Raw genomic sequence first — 26,630 nt, 5'->3', positions numbered from 1 at the left:
GCCTGTACTGCGCTGTATTGTTCTATGTTCTATGTTAACCCATTCTGCACCAAATACATATCATACAATATATCTGCAATTCCTACATTCATCACAATCCAAGTAAGCTGGACAGTCACATACCAACGTGTAAGTTGCTCTGCAGGGCGTACATGCAGGTCAGCCACTTTAAATTACTGCTTATGCTTGCCCACGCCGTAACATTTGAAGTGGCCGCGCTGTTAAAAGTAATTGCACGCGCAGTTGAAATAAAAAACGGCACAGGGAACCTAGGTCACAGCCTGCCCAATCTTTCTTGATAGATCTTCCGTACACCGCATTACCTGCTCTCGATTAGCTGCTCCAACTCCTGCACCTTCCTGCACAGCTCCTCGGCCAAAGGGAAAGACTTTGCCACCTTCATGAACAATGCGGCTATTTTGTTGCTCCGGAGGAAGCCAGCCGCCCGCCGTTTGAGTCCGTGTAGCACACAGGCTTCGACAGCAGCTGGGGAGGGAACAGAAAGATGGCTGACGGTGAATGGGCAAACGGCAAATGGGGTTAAATAGTCAGCCATGTTAAAACCACTAATGTTTCAGCATTTCTATACCTTCCTCTAAAGGTCAGTCCACTGCCTCACAGCGGCCACATGGTCAACTAGTCACAGTTAGGGTTGCCAACTTTGCTTGGGCCTAATCCTGGAGGTTTCACCACATGATCTCCCCCCCCCCCTCATCAAGTCAAGACAGCTCTTGTCCCCACCATCGGCAATATTTATATGACTAATAAATGAAAGTGCTTGAAGATGTAAAAGATAATGCAATTTGTCTTTAATGGCCCCTGTGATTTTTCGACCCAGGAGATTAATCTTTAATACCTGGAGACTCCGGGGCAAACGAGTCCACCAATCATTGGCCATTTCGGCCCATCAAATTTCACACCTTTCAGAGCGATGGTTCTTTTTTTAAAAAAAAATTCGGGATATGGGCGGTTGGAAAGGCAGGCATTCATTGCCCGTCCCCTCATGCCCATTTGAGGAGATTGCTCCACAAGGCGAGTTTATTGGTGTGGGACTGGAGTCAAACACATTAAACTGGGTCAGGACAACAGGTCCCCATCCCAAAAGCCTGCAATGTCTGGACAAGTTGTATAATCCCCATTGATGCCAAAAAGTAAGATCCCAATTGCCACATTGGAAATTAGCCTTGTTATTCATAACCTTTTATCACCCCTCCCAGTGCGTCTAAATTCTGCTGTATTTTTAAACTGGCATTACCTGGCCAGCCATTTTAGGACCAGCCGAGCTCAGCTGGCGCACTGCGCATGTGTCATCATATCACAAGAGCTCAAAGTAAAATGCAGAAAGAACTGTCAAGGGTTCAAGTCTGAATGATTCCTTTTGTTGTTGCTCTTATTTAAACGTTAACTATCAGGAGGTCACATTTACAAAGCGTTTCTTTCTGATCGCCAGGTGCGAGAAAAGTAAAATCTCATCTCGTCGCCAGGTTTAAATTAAAGGCGGTGATCTGAAGGTTATAACTGCCTCCTTCACAAAACGAAAATCATTATCCATCAAGTGTCCATTCTAGAAATTTCCCTCATTCAGCAGGAGAAAGGGAGAAAGCAGCTGGGGGCGGGGGGGAGATCAACAAGGATCTAACACCTCAAACAGTCTGTATTTCCTGATCTCTCTCTCCTGAACAAAAACAGGACAAAGAGTGAATCATTGAATATCACGAACAACGAGGGAGTATTTATAGACAAACACAGGCTCTTTGACCCAAAGGTTCCATATCTTTGTTCATGCTCCACACAGGGTTTCCTCCGGCAACGAGTCATCAGGTAACACTCTCACCATTTGAGCCAGAAAGATTGAGTGTTCATGCTCCCCTGCACAGACCTGCACCCACAAATAATCAAAGCTGGTGCTCCCGTGCAGTACGGATGGAGCTCTCTGTCAGGTGAGATGTTAAACCACAGCCCTGTCTCCCTGTGTCTCTCTCCCAAAGCGGACAGAAAAGAGCCTGTGGAACTATTTTGAATAGAGCCGGTGAATTATCCCAGTTGTCCTGGCCATTACGTACCCCTCAACCATCATCACAATAGATCATTTATCACATTGATATTTGTGGGCAAATTGGCTTTTTTTTAAAAAAAGTTCAATTCATAGAATGTGGGCACTTATTGCCCTCCCCAAATTGCCCTGGAACTGAGTCGCTTTCAGGGTCATTTCAGAGGGTATTGGAGCCGCTGTGGATCTGGAGTCACATGGTGTAAGGATGGCAGCTTATCTTCCCTACAGGGGCATTAACAAAACAGATGGGTTTTTACGACAATGATTCCATGGTCATCACTGGACTTCTTAATTGCAGATTTTATTAAATTCATATTTCACCATCTGCCTAGGTGGGTGCCCAGACCATGACTCTGGCTCTCTGCATTTCTGGTCCAGTGGCAATACCACTGCACCACTACCACCCCAGCTGTCCCATTCCCTACATTTCAACAGTGACCACATTTCAAAGTACTTTATTATTGACTGCAAAACACTTCGGGATTCCTGGTGGCTGTGAAGGGCAATATAAAAATGAAAGTATTTTCTATTCCTTCTTTCCGTCTATTTATTCCTTCTTTCTATTCTTTACCCCCTCGAGCATCTATCTAGCATCCCCTTGAATAAACTTCTGCTATTTGCCTCCCTCAAGGATTGGGTTTCACATTCTAATCACTCTCAGGAAGTAAATTTCTCCTGAGTTCCCTCGTGGATTTATTAGTGACTCGAGTATAAACTCGAGTAATAGTTGAAATCGTGTAAAAGTTGACCCCTGACTTTAGGTTCAAAAATCCTTAATTTTTCATTACCTTAGGCCAGCTTTGGGAGCGGGGTTGGCGGCGGGGGAAGTATCCTGAGTCCTATTCGCAATTGTTCTTTTCTCATTTAACCCGTCCGAAATAGTTAAGATTGGGACAGCGGTTTCCTGCTGGATTCAGGACCATGGTCAGCAATCACCCAGACAGTTCCCCAAGACCTGACCGGCATTTCAGCCCCTTGAAAATATTACCGTGTACAAGACGACCCCATTACTATTTACATCAGATTTTGGTCCCAAAACCCTGACTTTTACCTGAGTGTAAACGGTATTTTATATTTATGACAATTAGTCCCAGCCTCGCCCGCCATCTTCTCCATGTTTAGCCAACAAACTCCTTTCATAATCCTGAAGGTCTGTTTCAGGTCACATCCTCGATAATCTTTTTTCTGGAGGGAAGAAAAAAGCCCCCGCCCCATTCAACCTTTCCCGCTGGTTAGTGCCTCGTAGCTCTAGGATCATTCTTGCTAGTCTTTTTTTCACAACTTCTCCAGTGCCTCAAAAACCTTTCCGCAATATGGCGGCCAGAATTTTACCGAGTTTGAGCGGACGCGCGCCCAACGTGAACTCGCGCGGAATCGAGTGAAAAGACGTCAGACGCTCGTCCCAACGCACTCGTGTGATATTTCGGACGGCGCACGCGCACGACAGTCGGAAGCATGTCCGCCGACAAGTAAAAGGGCAATTAAGCCCATTAAATGTTCGACTGACCCTAATTTTACGTGGCCAGTGCGCTTTTACGCTTGGCGCACGGGCTAATTGGGCAGGCGCCGCTCACGATTTTTCACGAGGGGGGGGGTGGTGGTGTTTGAGTTGAGGTGCCACTTGCTTGATTCTGCATGATTGAGACAGATTGCAGCAGTTTTCCTGGTGCAAATGTCATTGGAACAGTACTGTAGCTCTCCCTGAGGCAGCTGTCAACCTTCAGGGAGCTCGTTGGAAACGCCCGCCTGCGCCGTCACTACTCCCGGCGCCCACCCGCTTTCCGCCCACCCCAACAGTGCTCAGCCTTTCAGAGTGTGCATTTCATACTGGCCTATCGTGGCAGGAAGTGCGTGTTGTACTGCTTCCAGGCCCGTCACAAGCTTACTGCCCAAAGCGTGAAAAGTTCAGAGCGTGGAGGCCAGAACGGTGATCAGCGCCGTGCACAAGAGTCAAAACTGTCTTCTTCTCCGCCTTGTTCCACATAGATCATTGTGCTAACTGCACATCTGGCGAGTCTGGCTATTTGGAGGCCCTAAAAATGGTTGACATGGCAACATCATGGGAAGGACAGCCAAAATATAGGCTGTTCAAGCAATATCTGTTAATTAAAGCCTCAGTGATTTATTAATCCATAACAAACGGGAGGAGTAGACATTTTGTCCCAGCAAGCCTGCTTCACCAGTCAAATGTATTATACCTGGTCTGACTTTGGCCTCCATGTCGCTTTCCCACCGGTTGCCCGTAACCCTCGACTCCCCTGTAGTTCAATAAACTGTTTATCCCAAGTGTGAGTATATTCAATGATCTGGCCAATGCAGCAGAGAATTCCAAAGATTCCTAACCCTCTGAGAGAAGAATTGCCTCTTCTCCATCCAAAATGGGAGACCGCTTATTCAGAAACCTTGCCCCCTCGTTCTAGATCCTCTCCACGCAGAGTATGTGAGCCTTGATGTGTCCACAGGGTGTCAGATTCTGGCATTGAGCACCTTCCAGCCTCTCTCCTGCCCTTTTACTAAGTGGTTAAGGGCAGATTTTGACAAATGAGAAAGTGGGAGATAATTTGTGAGGGCAATTTACCTGGCCCGAAAACACATATTCCTGAGAAGAAAGTGACTGCCCTCCAAAATACAAAAAACAAAGTAGGGTGCAGGCGGAATGTGCCCCCAGGCTGGTGAGTCCAGAACCAGAGGGCGCAGTGCCAGAGGAAGGGGGACTGAGATGAGGAGGAATTCCTTCACTCAGAGGGTGGTAAGTCGTCAATGGTCACATACACTCTTGGATACTTGGCTGAGTACAGGCATTGGATGAACACCATGCGTGACACATCATCCTGTACATATAGCTGATCCATAGGTGTCAGCTGAGGCTCAGTTGGTAGCATCCTTGTCGCTGAGTCAGATGGTTTTGATTTCAGATCCCAGATCAGAGGCTCAAGCACAAAAAATCTCGGCTGGCACTGGAGTGCGATGTTGAGGGAGAGCTGCAGCTTCAGATGTACCACTTCTCCAGTGAGACATTAAACTGAGGGCTCGTCTACTCTCTCAGATGCATGTAAAGGAACCCCCGACACTATTGCAACCAGAAGTCCTGGTCAGCACTAATTTCCCACTCCACAGCATTAAAACAGATAACCCTGGCATAATCAGAATGCTATTCGTGGGAGCTTGCTCTGCATTCCAACCATGATGACACATCAAAAGTACTTAATTGGTTGGGAAGCACTTTGGGATATCTTTTCTTTTGGAGTATCCAATTAATTTTTTCCAATTAAGGGCCAATCCACCTACCCCGCACACCTTTGGGTTGTGGGGGTGACACCCATGCAGACACGGGGAGAATGTGCAAACTCCACACGGACAGTGACCCAGAGCCGGGATCGAACCTGGGACCTCGGCGCCGTGAGGCAGAAGGGCTAACCCACTGCGCCGCCGTGCTGCCCTCACTTTGGGATATCTTGAGGTTGTGAAAGACGCTATATAAAAACACAAGTTGTTTTTTTATTATCGGCTGTGTAGATAAGAGTGACAAATGCTAACGGAGGGAGCAGGCCCACTGCACAGGATATCAGTGGGGAGAGAGTTGAAAACAGCAAATTTTAAAAAGGAAGGGGAAACTGTCCCATTGCCAGCAGGGTACTCGGGGTCATTTAACCTTTGGCCTTTCAACCTCCGGGCGGCACGGTGGCACAGTGGCTAGTACTACTGCCTCACAGCACCAGGGATCCGGGTTTGATTCTGACCTTGGGTAACTGTATGGAGTTTGACCCGTGTCTGAGTGGGTTTCCTCCGGGTGCTCCAGTTTCCTCCCACTGTCCAAAGACATGCAGGTTAGGTACATTGGCCATGATCAATTGTCCTTTAGTGTCTAAACTGTTAGGTGGGGTTATGGGGTTACAGGGATAGGACGGGGGAGTGGGCCTATGTAGGGTGCTGTTTCAGAGGGTTGGTGCAGACTCGATGGGCCGAATAGCCTCCTTCTGGACTGTAGGGATTCAATGATTCTATGAACGGGGCACAATGGGACGATATAGCAGGTAGGATCCCCCCCCCCCCCCCCCCCCCCACTCCCCTCTCCCGCGTTTTGCGGATGTTGCCCACCATTGGTCAGCAATGGGATCTTCCGGTCCTGCAGTTGTCAACGCGGTTTCCCGTTGTCCGCACCCACCGCCCGCCAGGGAATCGACAGCGGGAGGGGTGGGGACAGAAGATCCTGCATGTGGGGGGGGGGGGGGGGGGGGGTGGAATTACCAGAGAATCCCGCCAAAGGATCCATTGTCAGGGCAACACCTCTCCTGATTTTCATTGAGGTGAATAGGTGGGGTTGTGCGACGGGGCCAGCTGAACCCAAACATCCTACTTCCAGTATTTGTAAGAGTTAAAATTGCACCGTATTCAGCCCTCGTTTGAAATTGCTCCCCTCTATGCCCTTGTTTAACGTTCTCCAGACAATAACCGAGTGAGCGCATCTAAGCACGTACATGCAGGGCACCCTTCCTGGCTAGGAGCACTGAATTTATATTCTGTATTGTTAACTTCGCTTTAGCCCAGTCGATATTTTGCCTACCAGCCACTCGGGATCAATAACTGCAGAATAACAACAGCCTTGACATAAGAGCTGGAGAGATAGGGTAACATAATAAACTTGTCAGAAGCTGCTGGAAAGAATGGGCCAGGAGCAGCAATCAGAAGTGGACGGAATACGTTGAATTATCCATTTGTGAGGAGAGGTTGCAAGCAGAATTAGATGAGCAATCTCCATGTCTCCATCTGAAGCTCCTTCGGTTATATTTCCATAGCAACAGCCAGCCTGCGCGCCGGCTCTTGATAAACAATCTTCACTGCCCTAAGCTCTTGTAGAGAACTACACAGCTCCCAATCTCTTGTAACGTTCAACCATCTCACATCATTAATCTTCAATCTGGGGCTGATAGCCATTTCTACCTTAACCCCTTCCTGCCCAACGCTGCTCCCAGCTCCTTCTCAGCTGAATCACGCATTTGACAGGTGCACAGGCCAAAGGAACTGGGGACAGTGGTCAGGCAGACACCACTGAAAATACTGAACGAGTAAACATTACAACCTCGATGTTAACTTCCAGAAGGGGCAGGAAGGGAAGGCTCAGGAGGTTAAAGAGTTAATTACATGGGATGCAAATGCCCCCAACATGTCCGCATGACTCGGCCTCCAGCATCAACTTTAGCCCTCAATCTGGGCTTCTCCACGGAAGAATGGATGAAAGATTTACATTAATATAGCACCTTTTATGACCTCAGGATGTGTCGACGCCCTTTACAGCCAATTAGGTGCTTTTGAAGGATAGTCACTGTTGTAATGTAGGAAACACAGCAATGATTTGTGCACAGCAAGCTCCCACAAGCGGCATTGCGAGAATGGTCAAACGACCCGTTTTTGGCATGTTGGCTGAGGGATAAATACTGGTCAGGACAACAGGAAGAAATCCCCCGATCTCCTTCCTAATAGTACTGGGGGGATGGTTTACATCCACCCTCGAGAGCAGGCCGCGGCCTCACTTCAGCATCTCATCCGAAAGATGGCACCTCTGCCAGTGCAGTGCTCCCTCAGCACTGCCCTGCAATGTCAGCCGAGATACTGTGCTCCAGTCTCTGGAGTGGGACTTCAACCCACAGCCTTCTGACCCAGAGGTCAGAGTGCCACTCACTGAGCCACAACCGGCGCGGGGGGGGATTTGTGCCGTGCACACCAAACGTGTCGCACAATGATTTCCTGAAAAATCGCTCATCACACACACACAGGCCTCTACATCCTCCGGCCCGTACCACACAAAAACTGCTCAGTGCACACACACAGGCCTCGACATCCTCCGGCCTGTACCACACAAAAACTGCTCAGTGCACACACACAGGCCGCTACATCCTCCGGCCTGTATGTGATGAACGGGTACTGTACTACTGTACCCTTATCATCATGTAAGGTGATGTCCCCTTTAAGAACGGGCTTGGAACCCTGGGGGACTCCGCCTCCAGCTCCGCCACCTGGGAACCGTATATAAGGGGCCGTCTTGTAGGCAGCACCCAGTAAGCACCCGTCTCGGCACCAGGCTAGTTCTTAGCTTATTAAAGCCTTCTTTACCGTTTTACTTTCTAGCATCGTTATTGAGGGTACAACAATTTAATAAGCTAAACTACATCAGGATGGACGCAGGCCTAAAACCAGAGAAGCTCAATCTGGACACCGGAGGCAAAGGAAATTTTTTTAAACTGGCTCCGATGCTTCGAGGCCTACCTGGACTCCTCAGAGACTCCCATCCTGGGGCCACGCAAGCTGCGCCTACTCCACGCCCAAGTGAGTCACAGAATCTCCGCCACGCTCGAAAGGCGACTACCTACGAAGAGGCGGTCGAGATACTACGCAAGCGGTTTGTCAAACCCATCAACAAGGTACATGCCCGGCATCTGCTCTCTACCTGCCGGCAGAGCTCGGGGGAAACGCTAGACAAATTCGTAGAAAAACTCACCGCGCCCGCCAGGGACTGTGACCATCAGGATGTGACGGGGGAAATCCATATGAACCTGCACATCAGAGACGCTTTCATGTCCGATATCCGGCAGCGGCTACTCGAAAACGGGGCAAAAGACCTCCAGGACACGCTGACGCTCGCCTCCTCGCTGAAAGTGGCCTGACATAATTTGGGCACGTACCCCGCGGACCCCCCTTGGACTTTCCCAGACTCGGCCACGTTACGGGCCTGCGCTGCGCGGCGACCCGCCCAGACCGGGGGCACACCGTGCTACTTCTGTGGGCAGTTCCAGCACCCACGCCCACGCTGCCCAGCCCGCTCCGCCATCTGCAGCGTATGCGGGAAGAAGGGGCATTTTGCGAGGGTCTACCTGGCCAGGCCCAAGGGCCAGAAACACAAAGAACAGCAGGCCCGAAAACCAGGCTCACAGGCCCGCAGGCCTCACAACGCGGCTGCGCATTGACCCGACACGCCCCTTCTGGCGCGTCATCTCCCTCGTGCGAGTCATGGGGGCGGCCATCTTAGTGGTGGCTATCTTCTCGACCCGACACGTACGACCGACGGTGGCGGCCATTTTACAAATCCGACTCGGCTGAGGACTCGGACTACCCACAACTGGGTGCGATCACCCTCTTTTTTTTTCTCCTCCCGCTTACCTTTCACCTCCACCACCGAGGCCTCCTCCTCCTCCTGCATCACCTGGTAAGTTTCCGAGACCTTCCCCACTCCCACCCACCCCCCCGAGAGCACCCTGTCCTGTACTGTGTGTGGCAGCAGCCGCGGGAATTCCACCACCTGCCGCCTGGCAAATGCCCTTACCTGTAAGTACCTGAAGGTGTTCCCCGGGGGAGCCCGTACTTCTCCTCCAGCTCACCCAGGCTCGCGAACTTCCCGTCCACAAACAGGTCCCCCAACCTTTGTATCCCTGCCCTGTGCCACCCCGAAAACCCTCCATCTGTTCTCCCTGGGACGAACCGGTGGTTCCCCCGTATTGGGGTCCACACCGAGGCCCCAACTTCCCCCCTGTGCCGCCTCCACTGCCCCCAGATTTTGAGGGCAGCCGCCACCACCGGGCTCATGGTATACCTCCTTGGAGGGAACGGCAGCGGCGCCGTTGCCAGCGCCCCCAGACTCGTACCCACACAAGATGCCGTCTCCAGCCTCTTCCATGCAGCCACCTCCCCCTCCATCACACACTTGCGCACCATCGTCGTTGGGGGGGGCGCGATCACACTCGACCAAACGCGGCCAAAACACCTGCAGAACTCTATGATGAAGGTCCAGGTCAACAGGCGCGACACTCCATGCCTCTTCGATTCCGGGAGCACGGAGAGCTTTATTCATCCAGAAACGGTAAGGCGCTGCTCCTTGCGCACCCATCCCGTGTCCCAAACCATAGCCCTTGCATCCGGGTCCCACTCGGTCCAAATCAAGGGGTATTGTATTGCGGACCTCTCAATCCAGTGCGCCGAATACGCCCGTTTCAAACTGTATATCCTCCCTCACCTTGCGCCCCCCTGCTGCTCGGAATGGATTTCCAGTGCAGCCACCGAAGCCTGACACTGAAGTTCGGCAGACCCTTGCTCCCCCCTCACGGTATGCAGCCTTGCGACACTGAAAGTCGCACCCCCCTCTCTATTCGCGAACCTCACTCCCGACTTTAAGCCCGTCGCCACCAGGATCCGGCGGTACAGTGCCCAAGACATGACTTTTATCAAGTCAGAGGTCCAGCGTTTACTGGGAGAGGGGCTCATCGAGGCTAGTAACAGCCCCTGGAGAGCACAAGTGGTGGTAGTCCGGTCCGGGGAAAAGAAACGGATGGTCGTGGATTATAGCCAGACCATAAACCACTTCACGCAGCTCGATGCGTACCCCCTTCCTCGCATAGCAGAAATGGTCAATCGGATCGCCCAATACCGGGTATTTTCTACGGTCGATCTCAAATCCGCCTACCACCAGCTCCCTATCCGACCGAAAGACCGCCCCTATACCGCCGTCGAAGCAGCCGACTGGCTCTTCCACTTCCTCAGGGTCCCGTTCGGCATCACAAATGGGGTCTCCGTCTTCCAGAGGGCGATGGACCAAATGGTGGACCAGTATGGCTTGCGGGCTACATACCCGTAATTGCACAATGTCACCATCTGCGGCCATGATCAGCAGGACCATGACGCGAACATCAAAAAGTTCCTCCAGACCGCCCGAGCCCTCAACCTGACCACGGTAGCATTGTGGTTAGCACAATTGCTTCACAGCTCCAGGGTCACAAGTTCGATTCTGGCTTGGGTCACTGTCTGTGCGGAGTCTGCACATCCTCCCCGTGTGTGCGTGGGTTTCCTCCGGGTGCTCCGGTTTCCTCCCACAGTCCAAAGATGTGGTTAGGTGGATTGGCCATGATAAATTGCTTTTCTCCTATTACACCCATTAGTTCCCCAAAGTAGTCTTCATGTTTGATAACGCACAACGGGGCAAAATAAAAACAATAAAATTTTGAGGTGGAGGATCGAACTCTCCACCTACACGTACGATATCAAGTATCGTCCAGGGGAGCTCAACGAGCCCCCAGATGCCCTGTCCCGTGGCACGTGCGCCAACGCGCAGGAGGACCGCCTGCAAGCCATCCACAATGACCTCTGTCACCTGGGGGTTATCCGGTTCATCCACTTTATCAAGTCCCACAACCTACTTTACTCAACCAAGGAGGTCAAGGCCCTGTCCAGGGCTTGCCAGATCTGCACGGAGTGCAAACCGCACTTCTACCAGCCAGACAAGGCTCATCTCGTGAAGGCCTCGGGTCCCTTTGAGCGACTAAGTGTGGACTTCAAGGGCCCCCTCCTGTCCACCAACCGCATTGCCTACTTCCTCACCATCATCGACGAGTTCTCCCGCTTCCCATTCGCCGTCCCCTGTCCTGACATGACCTCGGCCACCGCGATAAAGACACTGCACGGCATCTTCACCCTGTTCGGTTTCCCCGCTTATATCCACAGCGACCGGGGTACATCGTTCATGAGCAATGAACTGCGTCAGTATCTGCTCAGCAAAGGCATCGCCTCGAGCAGAACGAACAGTTATAACCCGCGAGGAAGCCGGCAGGTGGAGAGGGAGAACTCGACAGTTTGGAAGGCTGTCCTTCTGGCCCTACGGTCGAGAAGTCTCCCAACCACCCGCTGGCAGGAGGTCCTACCCGATGCCCTGCACTCCATTAAGTCGCTCCTCTGCATGGCCACGAATGAGACCCCTCACAACCGCTTGTTTGTCTTCCCAGGAAGTCCACTTCCAGGGTCTCGCTTCCACCTTGGCTGCCGGCTCCGGGACCTGTTCTTCTCCGAAGGCACGTGAGGAGCCATAAAACGGACCCCCTGGTAGAGAGGGTCCGATTACTACACGCAAACCCCAGATACGCCTATGTCGAGTACCCCGATGGCAGGCAAGATACGGTTTTCCTCCGAGATCTGGCACCTGCTGGTTCCCCCACTACAGACTCCCCCTCCCTCACAGCTCCCCTGCGGGATCCGGCACCCACAACAGCCCCCCCCTCCCCCCGGTCCCACTCCCCATCGGTGGGCGCCGACCGCGCGCCCCCCCCCCCTCCACCGGCGCCGCTACCCCCAACCCTAGCTATTTCCCCTGCGCCCCGATCCCCTACCCCGACGCGGACCAAGGCTCCGACCACCATGCTCCCGGACGTGCCCTCAACTAAGACGTCCGTGTCCGCCGCACCACCGCCCGAGCTGAGGAGGTCGATGAGGACGATCAGGCCGCCAAAATGAATGGACTTAGGATTTCACTTCACCCCCGCCGGACTTCGTTTTTTTAAAACAGGGGGTGAATGTGATGAACAGTTACTGTATTACTGTACCCTTATCATCATATAAGATGATATCCCCTTTAAGACCGGACTTGGAACCCTGGGGGACTCTGCCTCCGGCTCTGCCAACCTGGGAGCCGTATATAAGGGGCCGCCTAAGCACCCGTCTCGGCACCCGGCTAGTCCTTAGCTTATTAAAGCCTTCTTTACCGTTTTACTCTCTAGCGTCGTTATTGAGGGTGCAACACTGCACTACACAAAAACTGCTCAGTGCACACACACACAGGCCGCTACAGCCTCCAGCCTGTACCACACAAAAACTGCTCAGTGCACACACACACAGGCCGCTACAGCCTCCAGCCTGTACCACACAAAAACTGCTCAGTGCACACACACACAGGCCGCTACAGCCTCCAGCCTGTACCACACAAAAACTGCTCAGTGCACACACACACAGGCCGCTACAGCCTCCAGCCTGTACCACAAAACAAGGGAACAAGTCAAGGCAGCTGCCTAATTATAGTTCTTACAATAACTGAGGACGCAGTGGCAATTTTGCCCACGAGGAGGTTCCATTAGATTGTGATGTTGTCAGCTTGAAATCCGGTGCCAATAATGTCTGCCTGAGGACTGATTACAGATTGAAAGAAAAAGAATCGCTGCCTAGAATCCAGTGGCAATCAATTTTGCATCAGATAGACCTCAGCAGGGTCACTAACCGAATCCATCATTTTGAAACTTACTCAGTGGGGGTCAGGCCAATAAGGACCAGCCCTCCGTTCAAATCTAGCAAAACTGGATCTTGACTTCCTTTTCCTCATTAACACCTTCTTGGCCCAGAATAGTCCCGTCGATAATAGTGTGCTTGTGCAGCAGAGACAGAGAGGAGCGATTTAATGAACAATAAATTGTGTGCGAATTCTGGCCAAATGTTTAACTTCTACCCTGCACCTCACTCCTGGGCAGCGCTTATTGAAAACATAAATGATTCGAGAAATTCGATCCCAGCCTATGATCTACCCCCGGGTATTCCTCGCACGCAGACCATCTGAGTGTCTTCATCTGATTGTGGCCTGTACTTTCTACACTTATCATCCATTAATCATTAAATCTACATCAAAGCTGTTGTTGAAGGCAGCATAATAATAGATATCTGCTCCAACCTTCCCCGCACCGCCCCCCCCCCCCCCCCACCAACTTCACTGAAGCATTTCTCTGCCGCATAACCTTTCACATAACAACTTAAATGTTCTAAATTTCATTTACGCATATTATCTATTGGCTAATGTCATAAACAAAGACATGTCAATGCAATCCCATTGTCAACAATTCAAATGCTTGTCACCTCACAGAACTGTTGCAGTGTGGAGGAAGGCCATTCTGCCCATCGTGTTCAGGCTTGCCGAATGCGCAATTTACTTGGTGCCATAATCCCGCTTTTTCTCGGTGACACTGCGCATTCTTCCTTTTCAAATAGCAGCCTGATCCCCTTCGTTGAACCTCCCTCCACCACACCGTAGATGCATCTGTGCATGACAGCATCGGTTGGAACAACCACCTCATAGTCCTTGTGGAGATAAGGTCCCATCTTCACATTGAGGATGCCCTCCATCGTGTTGTGTTGGCAGTACCATTGTGCTAAATGGTATAGGCTTCGAACAGATCTAGCAACTTAAGGCAGGGCATCCATGAGGCACTGTGGGCCATCAGCAGCAGAATTGTATTCTATCACAATCTGGAACCTCATGGCCCGGCATATCCTCCACCCTACCATTACCACCAAGCAAGGGGAGCAACCCTGGTTCAATGAAGAGTGCAGGAGAGCCAGGAGCAACATCAGGCACACCGATAAATGAGGTGTCAACCTGGTGAAGCTACAACACAGGACTACTTGTGTGCCAAACAGCAAAAGCAACAAGTAATAGACAGGGCTAAGCGATTCCACAACAAAAGCATCAGATCTAAGCTCTGTAGTCCTGCCACATCCAGCTGTGATTGGTGGTGGATAATTAAACAACTCACTGGAGGAGGAGGCTCCACAAATATCTCCATCCTCAATGATGGAGGAGCCCAGCACAGCAGTGCAAAAGCCAAGCCTGAGGCATTTGCAAAAATCTTCAGCCAGATGTGTCAAGTGGATGATCCATCTCGGCCCCCTCTGGAGGCCATAGAAATCCTATAGTGCAGAAAGAGGCCTTCAGCCCATCGGGTCTGCACCGACCCTCTGAAAGGTAACCCCACCTAACCTTTGGACACTAAGGGACAATTTAGCATGGCCAATCCACCCAATGTGCACCTCTTTGCACTGTGGGAGGAAACCGGAGCACCCGGTGGAAATTCACGCAGATACGGGGAGAAAGTACAAACTCCACACATACAGTCACTCAAGGCTGGAACTGAACCCGGATCCCTGGCGCAGTGAGGCAGCAGTGCTAACCCCAATTCAATTGCCTCCACATGACAGGAAATGGCTGAAGGTACTGGATACTGCAAACGCTATGAGCCCTGACAATATTCCGGCAATAGAACTGAAGACTTGTGCTCCAGAATTTGTCACGCCCCTCGCCAAGCTGTCCCAGTACAGCTACAACACTGGCATCTACCCGGCAATGTGGAAAATTGTCCAGGTGTGTCCTGTACACAGGAAACAGGACAAATACAACCCGGCCTATTTCATCAGTCTACTCTCCATCATCAGTAAAGTGTTGGAAGGGGGTCATCAACAGCGCTATCAAGCGGCACTTACTCAGCAATAACTGACGATCAGTTTGGGCTCTGCCAGATTCACAGCTCCTGACCTCATTACTACCTTAATTCAAACAAGAGATCAGCTCCAAGGGTGAGGTGAGGGTGACTGCCCTTGTCATCAAGGCAGCATTTGAATGAGTATGGAATCAAGGGGCTAAACTGGAGTCAGTGGGAATCAGGGGGAAAACTCTCCACTGGATGGAGTTATACCTGACACAAAGGAAGATGGTTGTGGTGGTTGAAGGTCAATCATTTCAGCTCCAAGACATCACTGCAGGAGTTCCTCAGGGGAGTGTTCTAGGCCCAACCATCTTCAGCTGCTTCATCTATGATCTGCCTTCCATCATAGGGTCAGAAGTGGGGATGTTCACTGATGATCTCACAAAGTTCAGCACCATTCGCGACTCCTCACATACTGGAGCAGTCCGTGTCCAAAAGCAACAAGGCCTGGATGATATCTAGATTTGGGCTGACAAATGGCAAGTAACAATGGTGCCAGGAAATGACCATTTCCAACAAGAGAGAATCTTTTTTTTTGTTAATCTTCTTTTTTTTAAATTTCGAGAACCCAATTCTTTCTTTCCCAATTAAGTGGCAACTTAGCGTGGCCAATTCACCTACCCTGCACATATTTTTGGGTTGTGGGGGTGAGACCCACGCAGACACGGGGAGCATGTGCAAACTCCACACGGATAGTGACCCGGGGCCAGGATCGAACCCGAGTCCTCGACGCCGTGAGGCAGCAGTGCTAACCACTGCACCACCGTGCCGCTCCCAACAAGAGAAAATCTAACCAGCACCCCATGACATTCAATGGCATTACCATCACTGAATCCCCCAATATCAACATCCTAGGGATAGCATTGAGCAAAAACTTAACCGGACAAGACATTTAAATACTGTGGCTACAAAAACAGGTCGGTGGCTAGGAATCCTGGGGCAAGTAACTCACCTCCTGACTCCCCAAAGCCTGTCCACCCCCTACAAGGCACAACTCCCTCCCTACCCCGCACTGAGGGTGTATCCCCATGGACTGCAGCGGTTCAAGAAGGCAGCTCACAGACACACATCATTTCAGTTTCACTGTCTTGCACAAATGGCTAAAACTACTCCGATAGTCTCTTGTTTATAAAAGGGCGAGACGTCTGATACTTTATACAATTACTAAATCTCTTTGATTGAATTGCAAAAGATCTCCTCATAGCTTCGATCTATGGTGCTGGATGAAGGTAGCATTCAAAATGGACCCTCAAAAGGTTGGTTTTAATCGCAAAGTTCACACTGTGGATGTTAAACTGCGCTGTCATTCGGAGGTGGGGGCAGGTTGAGCCATTGGCCCCCAGTGTTAATAAACCTCCGAGAGACAAGTAGAAAGCAAATTTCTCTCAATAATCAATCTGTTGTGTTATGCTGCTTCGGATAACACAGGCTGCTACTTGATGCAGTCTTAACTAAAGGATGCTCCAGACTCTGAAATGAGTTTGACATGTTTATTGAACTATTAACACGGTTCTCAAATGAGTTCGACTCTCTGCTAATCTAACTGTAGTAACTCAGTCTAACTGTACCAGCTTGCTCTAAGCCACGAGCTGGGGTGTGATGCTGCCGATCAACCCTGTCTAACTCTCTAGATGTCTGTCTGTGGAAAGAGGCAGGGTGTGAGTGCCTCATCCCTTTTCTAGTGTTTATGTCATGCCCCCTTGTGGTGATGCCACCTCTGAGTGTCCTGACTGCCCATTGGTTGTGTCCTATTCTGAGCATTCATTGGTTGCATGTTTGCATATCATGACACCATCCTTATTACATTTTCATAAAGTATGGGAGTTAGAACAATGGATTTGGAAACACCTGCTTCCATTTGAGTTCTGGTAACCTTTTTGAAAACAGGCACCATATTAGCCTGTTCCTGATGGTCTCTTGTTGTTCATTAGTTTCTCCCTTGATGCTCATCGTGCCACGCAAATCATGCGCAGCGACTGGTCAGCTTGTGCCTCAATGTTGAATCACCTACCGGCGCTAGGTGTGGATGGGCGATGGATGATCAGTTGGGATACTGGAGACTCACAGTGGACGAGTAACCCCGGGAGAGAAATATGGCAGAGGGAGAATCATCGACGTCCAAAAATACTCCAGAGCTGAACGGCCATTACTGTAGATATACCATCATCGTTAACCTAGGGCACCTCAGCAACAGATTCATTTTAACCGAGTTAATGAAGCTACCACAATTCTACACAATTTTTGATTTGCATTCATCTCACTTTTCTGTTGGTGTAAATTTAAAGACTTTGATTGGGCACTAAATCCCGTTGATATCACTGGGTCTGGATTTTAGCCATTTTGAAGGTAATGAGGCCTGTTCCATACAGTCATGGAATGTCTGATACTTAGGAACAAAGGATCGAGGTGTTGTGTTCTCTAATTTGCTTTACCTTGATGGCTCGGATGCGTAGTGTTGAATAAAGAACACAAAGCTGTATTAACAAATAAAACTATAAATTTATTACACTACTAACTAAGATTCCTAAAGTATAAGGTTTCTATATTAAATTATGCTATCTCTAACTAACAGAACTTCTCAAGTACAACTGCTCCCATGCCTGGCCCTCTTCCAGCTCTCTCCTAACACTTGGATTAGTACTTAGAACTATGATGTTGTTGCCATTACAGAGACCTGGTTGAGGGAAGGGCAGGATTGGCAGCTAAACGTTCCAGGATTTAGATGTTTCAGGCGGGATAGAGGGGGATGTAAAAGGGGAGGCGGAGTTGCGCTACTGGTTAGGGAGAATATCACAGCTGTACTGCGGGAGGACACCTCAGAGGGCAGTGAGGCTATATGGGTAGAGATCAGGAATAAGAAGGGTGCAGTCACAATGTTGGGGGTATACTACAGGCCTCCCAACAGCCAGCGGGAGATAGAGGAGCAGATAGGTAGACAGATTTTGGAAAAGAGTAAAAACAACAGGGTTGTTGTGATGGGAGACTTCAACTTCCCCAATATTGATTGGGACTCACTTAGTGCCAGGGGCTTAGACGGGGCGGAGTTTGTAAGGAGCATCCAGGAGGGCTTCTTAAAACAATATGTAGACAGTCCAACTAGGGAAGGGGCGGTACTGGACCTGGTATTAGGGAATGAGCCCGGCCAGGTGGTAGATGTTTCAGTAGGGGAGCATTTCGGTAACAGTGACCACAATTCAGTAAGTTTTAAAGTACTGGTGGACAAGGATAAGAGTGGTCCTAGGATGAATGTGCTAAATTGGGGGAAGGTTAATTATAACAATATTAGGCGGGAACTGAAAAACATAGATTGGGGGCGGATGTTTGAGGGCAAATCAACATCTGACATGTGGGAGGCTTTCAAGTGTCAGTTGAAAGGAATTCAGGACCGGCATGTTCCTGTCAGGAAGAAGGATAAATACGGCAATTTTCGGGAACCTTGGATAACGAGAGATATTGTAGGCCTCGTCAAAAAGAAAAAGGAGGCATTTGTCAGGGCTAAAAGGCTGGGAACAGACGAAGCCTGCGTGGAATATAAGGAAAGTAGGAAGGAATTTAAGCAAGGAGTCAGGAGGGCTAGAAGGGGTCACGAAAAGTCATTGGCAAATAGGGTTAAGGAAAATCCCAAGGCTTTTTACACGTACATAAAAAGCAAGAGGGTAGCCAGGGAAAGGGTTGGCCCACTGAACGATAGGCAAGGGAATCTATGTGTGGAGCCAGAGGAAATGGGCGAGGTACTAAATGAATACATTGCATCAGTATTCACCAAAGAGAAGAAATTGGTAGATGTTGAGTCTGGAGAAGGGTGTGTAGATAGCCTGGGTCACATTGAGATCCAAAAAGACGAGGTGTTGGGTGTCTTAAAAAATATTAAGGTAGATAAGTCCCCAGGGCCTGATGGGATCTACCCCAGAATACTGAAGGAGGCTGGAGAGGAAATTGCTGAGGCCTTGACAGAAATCTTTGGATCCTCACTGTCTTCAGGGGATGTCCCAGAGGACTGGAGAATAGCCAATGTTGTTCCTCTGTTTAAGAAGGGTAGCAAGGATAATCCAGGGAACTACAGGCCGGTGAGCCTTACTTCAGTGGTAGGGAAATTACTGGAGAGAATTCTTCGAGACAGGATCTACTCCCATTTGGAAGCAAATGGACGTATTAGTGAGAGGCAGCATGGTTTTGTGAAGGGGAGGTCGTGTCTCACTAACTTGATAGAGTTTTTCGAGGAGGTCACTAAGATGATTGATGCAGGTAGGGCAGTGGATGTTGTCTATATGGACTTCAGTAAGGCCTTTGACAAGGTCCCTCATGGTAGACTAGTACAAAAGGTGAAGTCACACGGGATCAGGGGTGAGCTGGCAAGGTGGATACAGAACTGGCTAGGTCATAGAAGGTAGAGAGTAGCAATGGAAGGATGCTTTTCTAATTGGAGGGCTGTGACCAGTGGTGTTCCACAGGGATCAGTGCTGGGACCTTTGCTCTTTGTAGTATATATAAATGATTTGGAGGAAAATGTAACTGGTCTGATTAGTAAGTTTGCAGACGACACAAAGGTTGGTGGAATTGCGGATAGCGATGAGGACTGTCAGAGGATACAGCAGGATTTAGATTGTTTGGAGACTTGGGCGGAGAGATGGCAGATGGAGTTTAATCCGGACAAATGTGAGGTAACGCATTTTGGAAGGCCTAATGCAGGTAGGGAATATACAGTGAATGGTAGAACCCGCAAGAGTATTGAAAGTCAAAGAGATCTAGGAGTACAGGTCCACAGGTCATTGAAAGGGGCAACACAGGTGGAGAAGGTAGTCAAGAAGGCATACGGCATGCTTGCCTTCATTGGCCGGGGCATTGAGTATAAGAATTGGCAAGTCGTGTTGCAGCTGTATAGAACCTTAGTTAGGCCACACTTGGAATATAGTGTTCAATTCTGGTTGCCACACTACCAGAAGGATGTGGAGGCTTTAGAGAGGGTGCAGAAGAGATTTACCAGGATGTTGCCTAGTATGGAGGTCATTAGCTATGAGGAGCGGTTGAAAAAACTTGGTTTGTTCTCACTGGAACGAAGGAGGTTGAGGGGAGACCTGATAGAGGTCTACAAAATTATGAGGGGCATAGACAGAGTGGATAGTCAGAGGCTTTTCCCCAGGGTAGAGGGGTCAATTACTAGGGGGCATAGGTTTAAGGTGAGAGGGGCAATGTTTAGAGTAGATGTACGAGGCAAGTTTTTTACGCAGAGGGTAGTGGGTGCCTGGAACTCGCTACCGGAGGAGGTGGTGGAAGCAGGGACGATAGTGACATTTAAGGGGCATCTTGACAAATACATGAATAGGATGGGAATAGAGGGATACGGACTCAGGAAGTGTAGAAGATTGTAGTTTAGTCGGGCAGCATGGTCGGCACGGGCTTGGAGGGCCGAAGGGCCTGTTCCTGTGCTGTACATTTCTTTGTTCTTTGTGACTCCCAGAATCCCTGAAATCACATGATATATATATATGGCTGTTCTGTGGTTCCCTCTAGTGGTAAGAAGCAGTATCATTAACTTGTTAACTCTTTACATCCCAGTCAATATACGTATCATTACACTAGGTACAAGAGTGGGCCCTACAACCCTTTGGATCTGCTCCGCTATTCTATAACATCGTGGCTAGTCTGGCCGTGGTCCCAACTCCACTAGGCCGCCCACCATCTATAACTTTGACTCCCTTGTTTATCAAAAATCTCCCTAACTCTGATTTGAATAAATTCCGTGACGCAGCCTGCACTGCTCTCTGGGTTAGTGCATTCCACAGGCTAACAACCCTTGAAACAAATTCTCCTCATTCCCATCGTAAACGGTGGGCGGGATTCTCTGATCCTGAGGCGAAGTGTTGACGCCGTCGCAAATGCCGTCGCGTTTCTCGACGGCGTCAACGTGGCCTCAGGATCTGCAATTCTGGCCCCTACAGGGGGCCAGCACGGCACTGGAGCGGCCCTCAGCGCTCCAGCTGCTGATCCCGGCACCAACTGGGCGCCGTGGGGTCCGCGCATGCGCAGTGGCTCCCTTCTCCGCGCCGGCCCCGACGCAACATGGCGTAGGGCTGGAGGGGCCGGCGCGGAGGAAAGGGGGCCCCCAGCCACAACGGAGGCCCCACGGGGTCGATACCCCCCCCCCCCCCCCCCCCGTACCCTTCCACGCCGAGGTCCCACCGGCTGAGAGCAGATTAGAACGGCGCCGGCGGGACTCGTGCTTTTTGTAATGGCCATTCCGGGCCGAGAATCAGCAGGAGGGGGGGCGCGTAGAGCGGCCCCCGACCGGCATCGTGCCGACCACGCCGGCACCAATGGCGCCGATTCTCTGCTCTGCGGAGAATCGTGTCCTGGCGGCGTGGCAACGTGCCGCGATTTGTGCCGGTCACGGGGATTCTCTGGCCCGGGCTGAGAGATTCCCGCCGGGTATACCTCTTATTCTTAAACTGTGTCCCCCGGTTCTAATCTCTCCCATAAGTGGAAACATCCTCCTGGTATCTACCCTATCAGCTCCCCTCAGGATCTAATATCTTTCAATCGGATCATGTACATGGTGGAGTATGTAAATAAAGATTACTTTGAAAAAGGATCTTGTCCTCCAGCCAGATCTCTTGCTAAGAGGAAGACGCCCAACATCTTCCAAGGTGACCCGACACTAACAGATGGTGCCCAAACCCACAGAAAAGCAGCATAATACTTAGCGAGTGAGACCAGGGTTCAACATCACCTTTCATTTGGGATTTGCTCTCATGCTTCCTCGAATGACAATCTCTGATGGATGACGGCACGGCTGGAATAGGGAATGGAAAGAATTTCCAAGCCTCTCTTTCCTGTCGGGCCTGGCAAAGGAACATGCCAGATAAACCGACACTTCCCCATCGCCAACATGCCAGGGCCAAGGGCCAAGAGGCAATCGAAAGGTACTGGGAATGTCGTGGTGGGGAGAGTGGGGTGCAGTCTGTTGGGGGGGGGGGGGGTGCAGTCTTGGGGCAGGGGGAGAACATCAGAGCCCACCCACGGCAAAAGGTTCACAGAAGCCGTGGTAAATGGAAGAGAATCAGAAGGAGATGGGCGAGCGAAAGCTAACTAAGTCAATTCACAACACTGCTTGTTTGAGAACCGCTTGGAAATAAATTTCCTCTCAGATGTTGAAGCCAGTCTTTTTCATTGCTGCATCCTGTTAGAATAAATCGGCTTTGAACTGATCCCAGGGGACCTTGTGGTTGGGAACTGCCTCATGTTAATTCTCCATCAATGCAAACTACCAATTGAAGCAGACAGCAGAACAGCAAAGTGGGCCAAGTGATTTTTCCTCCTGAGTCCCTCTTCCATCAAGCAGATGAGTCTGTGGCACATCGGAATCAACTGCTCGGAAAAGGACAAATGTAAGAAATGGCAAAGACGAGCACAGCTCTGCTTTGTAACACCGTCCCCAGCCAGCCACACCACCATACACAACACTTTGTTTTTAAAAAAATATTTTTATTAGGGTATTTGCAAGTTTTTATGATAAAAGCAATAACAATGCCATGAACATGGTACAATAAACATCCCCCCCCCCCCCAACCCCCATCTGGTCTTCCCCTATCATCCCCGGGACACAGTCCTATATCCTTGTGGCCAGTATCTTAGCCATCAGTTGGGCGTCCACATTCAGTAGAGAAATTGGTCTGTATGACCCGCATTGCTCCGGATCCTTCTCCCGTTTCAGGATCAATGAAAGCGAGGCCAGCGACATTGTTGGGGGGAGGACTCCCTTCTCTCTTGCTTCGTTAAATGTCCTCACCAGCAGTGAGCTCAATATCTCTGAAAACTTCTTAAAGAATCCCACCGGATAGCCGTCAGGCCCCGGGGCCTTGCCCGACTGCATGCCCTCCAGCCCCTTGATTATTTCCTCAATCTCAATTGGGGCTCCCAGTCCTTCTACCGGATCCGCATCTACCCTCGGAAACCTCAACTGATCCAAAAACTGCCTCATCCCCTCCACCCCAGCCGGGGGTTCCGACTCGTATAATTTACTGTAAAAGTCCTTAAACCCCTCATTCACCCCCAGTGGGTCCAAGACTGTATTTCCACCTCTACTCTTTACTCTCCCTATCTCCCTGGCCGCCTCCCGTTTCCTGAGCTGGTGCGCCAACATTCTGCTTGCCTTTTCCCCGTACTCATAAATCGCCCCCCTTGCCTACCTCAACTGTTCCACCACTTTCCCTGTGGTCAACAGTCCAAACTCCACCTGTAATCTCCGCCGCTCCCTCAGTAGCCCCGCGGCCGGGGCCTCCGAGTGTCTCCTGTCCACCTGGAGTATCTCCTCAACTAACCTGTCCCTCTCAGCCCGTTCCGCCTTTTCTCTGTGGGCCTGTTTCGAGATTAATTCCTCTCTGACCACAGCCTTCAGAGCTTCCCAGACCGTCGCTGCAGAGACCTCCCCCGTATCATTTGTTTCCAGGTAGTTCTGGATGGACTTGTTCACCCGCCCACAGATCGCTTCGTCCGTTAGCAACCCCACATCCAGTCTCCACAGCGGGCATTGCCATCTCTCCACACTAACCCGTAGATCCACCCAATGTGGGGCATGGTCCGACACTGCCCCACCCCCCCGAGCCATCACCATTTTTAGGTCAGCTTCCAGCTCGCGCCCTCGGCCTCCGCGAGCCCCCCTCGGGCATTCGCCTTTCCCAACCTGCCATTTGTCCCCTAGTAACAGTTCCTCCCCTGTCAGCAAAGCTGCCCCCCCTCTCCCCCCCCCCCCCTTAGCAACAGCACTAGAAACCCAACCCCCCAAGTCAAGCTCCAGCTTAACACCTGTTCGTCCCCCACTGTGCTTCCGAGAGTCAGCTGACCCATGCTGACTTGATAGCGCCCGTCCCTGGCACCAAGCAGTCTGTCTCCCCATTGTTCTCTCCCCTCTCCCCCCACTTGGACAAACATATTCAAAGCATCACATTCCCCAGTAAACAAACATAAAAAACAGTGAAAAAACAGCCACTTTAGAAAAGAAAAAGCCCCAGAATCCTCCCCCCCTCTCTTACCAGCTCCCTGCAAGACAAAGTTAACTTTAGCCATCAAAACAGCCCCTTATTACACATAACACGACTTATACTTATACAACCCAGCACAACAAATCACCACCACAGTACTCTCCCAGGCTTCAGTGTCTTTTAGTTCACCTACAGCCTCTTTTCATTAATAAAAGTCCATACATCGTCTGGTGTTTCAAAGCAGAAGTCCCGTTCCTCATGTGTGACCCACAGGCGGCTGGGTACAACATCCCAAACTTCACCCCTTCTTAAAGAGGGCCGTTTTTGCCTGATTAAACTCAGCTCGCGTCTTGGCCAAATCCGCGCCCAGGTCCTGATAAATGCACAGCTCACAACTCTCCCGCTTGCTGCTCCGTTCTTTCTTAGCCCACCGCTGAACGTGTTCCTTGTCCAGGAATCGGTGCATACGTCCCACCATCGCCCTCGGCGGCTCGTTCGCTCGGGGCTTCGTCGCGAGGGCTCTGCGCGCTCTATCCACTTCCAGGGGTCGAGGGAACGCCTCAGCCCCCATCAATTTCTCCAACATGTCCGTCACATAAGCCCTCGCATCCGATCCCTCACTGCCTTCAGGGAGGCCGACAATTCTAAGATTATGCCTCCTGGACCAGTTCTACAGGTCCTTCAGCTTCTCCTGCATTCTTTTCTGGCGGTCATTCATCATCTCCACCTTGGTCTCCAGCACGGTTAGGTAGTCCTCGTGCTTGGACACCTTTTTCTCCACCTCCTGGATCGCTCTTCCGTGGGTCTCTTGATTCTGCACCACCTGATCAATCGAAGCCTTGATCGGGTCCAGCGTGTCCTTCTTCAGCTTGGCGAAGCAATCCTCGAAAAACTTCACCAGCTGCTCCGTCGACCACTGTGCCGTCTCCCCCGCGGCCCTGCCCCTCCGCCATGCTTTCCCGCGTTGCCAGCTCTGCTCGCGTCTTCCTTGTAGAACTTTGTCTTCTCACACGGCCACTTCTGGTCCAATTCTCCATACACCGGAGGGGGATTTCTCCTCACTGTCTCACTCTTCACCGATTTATCCCATAAAATCCGGGAAAAAACGGGAGGGAAAGGTCCAAAAGTCCGTCACAGGCGGGAGCTATCAAATGTGCGACCTACTCCTCCATGGCCGCCACCGGAAGTCCCACAACACTGTTAACTCATGTCCATTCTCCCAGTTGTTTGATGCCCATTTACAAAGTATGGCTATACTTTCTGTATCGACTCGCATCCTAGATATTATAATGGGAGATATTGTTCTGGTATTTCTCAAAGTGGTTTTCTTTTTCTTCCACAGGATGTGGGTGTTGTGTTGTTCGCTGGGCCAGCACTTTTCCCATTCCTAATTGCCCTTGAACTGGGTGCCTTGTTAGGCCCTTTCAGAGGGCAGCCGAGTCTCAACCACCTGGCTGTGGATCTGGAGTCACGTGTAGGCCAGGCCAGGTAAGGATGGCAGGTTTCCTTCCCCTAAAGGGGTCATTAGAGAACCAGATGGGTTTTTACAACACTCGAGGATAGCTCCATAGTCAACACTGCGGAGACCAGCTCTCAATTCCAGATTTATCAATTTAATTTATATTCCACCAGCTGCCGTGGTGGGATTCGAACCCGTGTCGCCAGAGCCTTAGCCCCCGGGCTAATAGTCCACTGCCCAGTGTTTCAAAGGTACTAGGCCCGGTGCTTCAAAGGTATCGCAAAGTGAAAGGGGGGGGGGGGGGTCAAGGGCCTAGGGTAGTGAAGGAGAGATCTGACACAGCCTCAAAGCAATATGAGGTTCCCGCTCCCTACCCGAGGATCCAATAGGGCAATTGAATAAAGAGGTGCAAACGTTTGACTGTATGTGAGGAAAACAGAACACTCGTGCAAATGAACTTGTTTGGTTTTGGTTCACATAAACTGTGTTCCTTTTTCTAAATAACAGCACGAGTTCAAATCTGATATTTTCAAATCTTCTGAATTATTATTTTTTCTAATTAAGGGGCAATTTAGCGTGGGCAATCCACCTCCCCTGCACATTTTGGGTTGTGCTAACACCGGGAGAATGTGCAACCTCCACACGGGCAGTGACTCGGGGCCAGGATCGAACCCGGGTCCTCAGCGCTGTGAGGCAGCAGTGCTAACCACTGCGCCACCAAATCAGCTGAATTATTACTGGGTGGTCAGCACCCCCACACTCCATCTCACCCCAATAAAAAACCTCTTTCCTTTCAAAAGCAGATTGGATGAAAGGGCTTCAGCGTGAAATATGGCACCCCCTGGCGCCTGTTCGGGTACACTGAGGGAGAATTCGAAATGTCCAATTCACCTAACAGCACGTCTTTCGGGACTGGTGGAGATTAAAATCCAGTTAATTGCTAAAATCTGGAACTGAAAATCAATCATCAGCAATGGTGGACGATCATCAATTGTTAGTTAAAACCCACCTAATCGACTGATGCCCTTTAGAAACCTGGTGGCACGGTAGCACAGTGGTTAGCACTGTTGCGGCTGGTGCAGACT

General features: G+C 50.6%; 1 protein-coding gene across 2 annotated transcripts in view; it reads right to left on the bottom strand.

The window, feature by feature from the left end:
* The window catches only part of sgsm1a (small G protein signaling modulator 1a), a 303,238-nt gene that overhangs the window by 154,625 nt on the left and 121,983 nt on the right, over positions 1–26,630 (bottom strand). For both annotated transcript variants that reach the window (XM_072477396.1, XM_072477309.1), the window contains exon 4: positions 324–486. In XM_072477396.1, the coding sequence (XP_072333497.1) occupies positions 324–486 (163 nt within the window). The remainder of the gene's footprint in view (positions 1–323; positions 487–26,630) is intronic.

The sequence above is a fragment of the Scyliorhinus torazame genome, chromosome 1, assembly GCF_047496885.1.
Source record: "Scyliorhinus torazame isolate Kashiwa2021f chromosome 1, sScyTor2.1, whole genome shotgun sequence".
In the NCBI taxonomy this organism is placed as follows: domain Eukaryota; kingdom Metazoa; phylum Chordata; class Chondrichthyes; order Carcharhiniformes; family Scyliorhinidae; genus Scyliorhinus; species Scyliorhinus torazame.
Note: the sequence above shows the minus strand (reverse complement) of the source record. Positions and strands in the feature narration are given on the sequence as shown.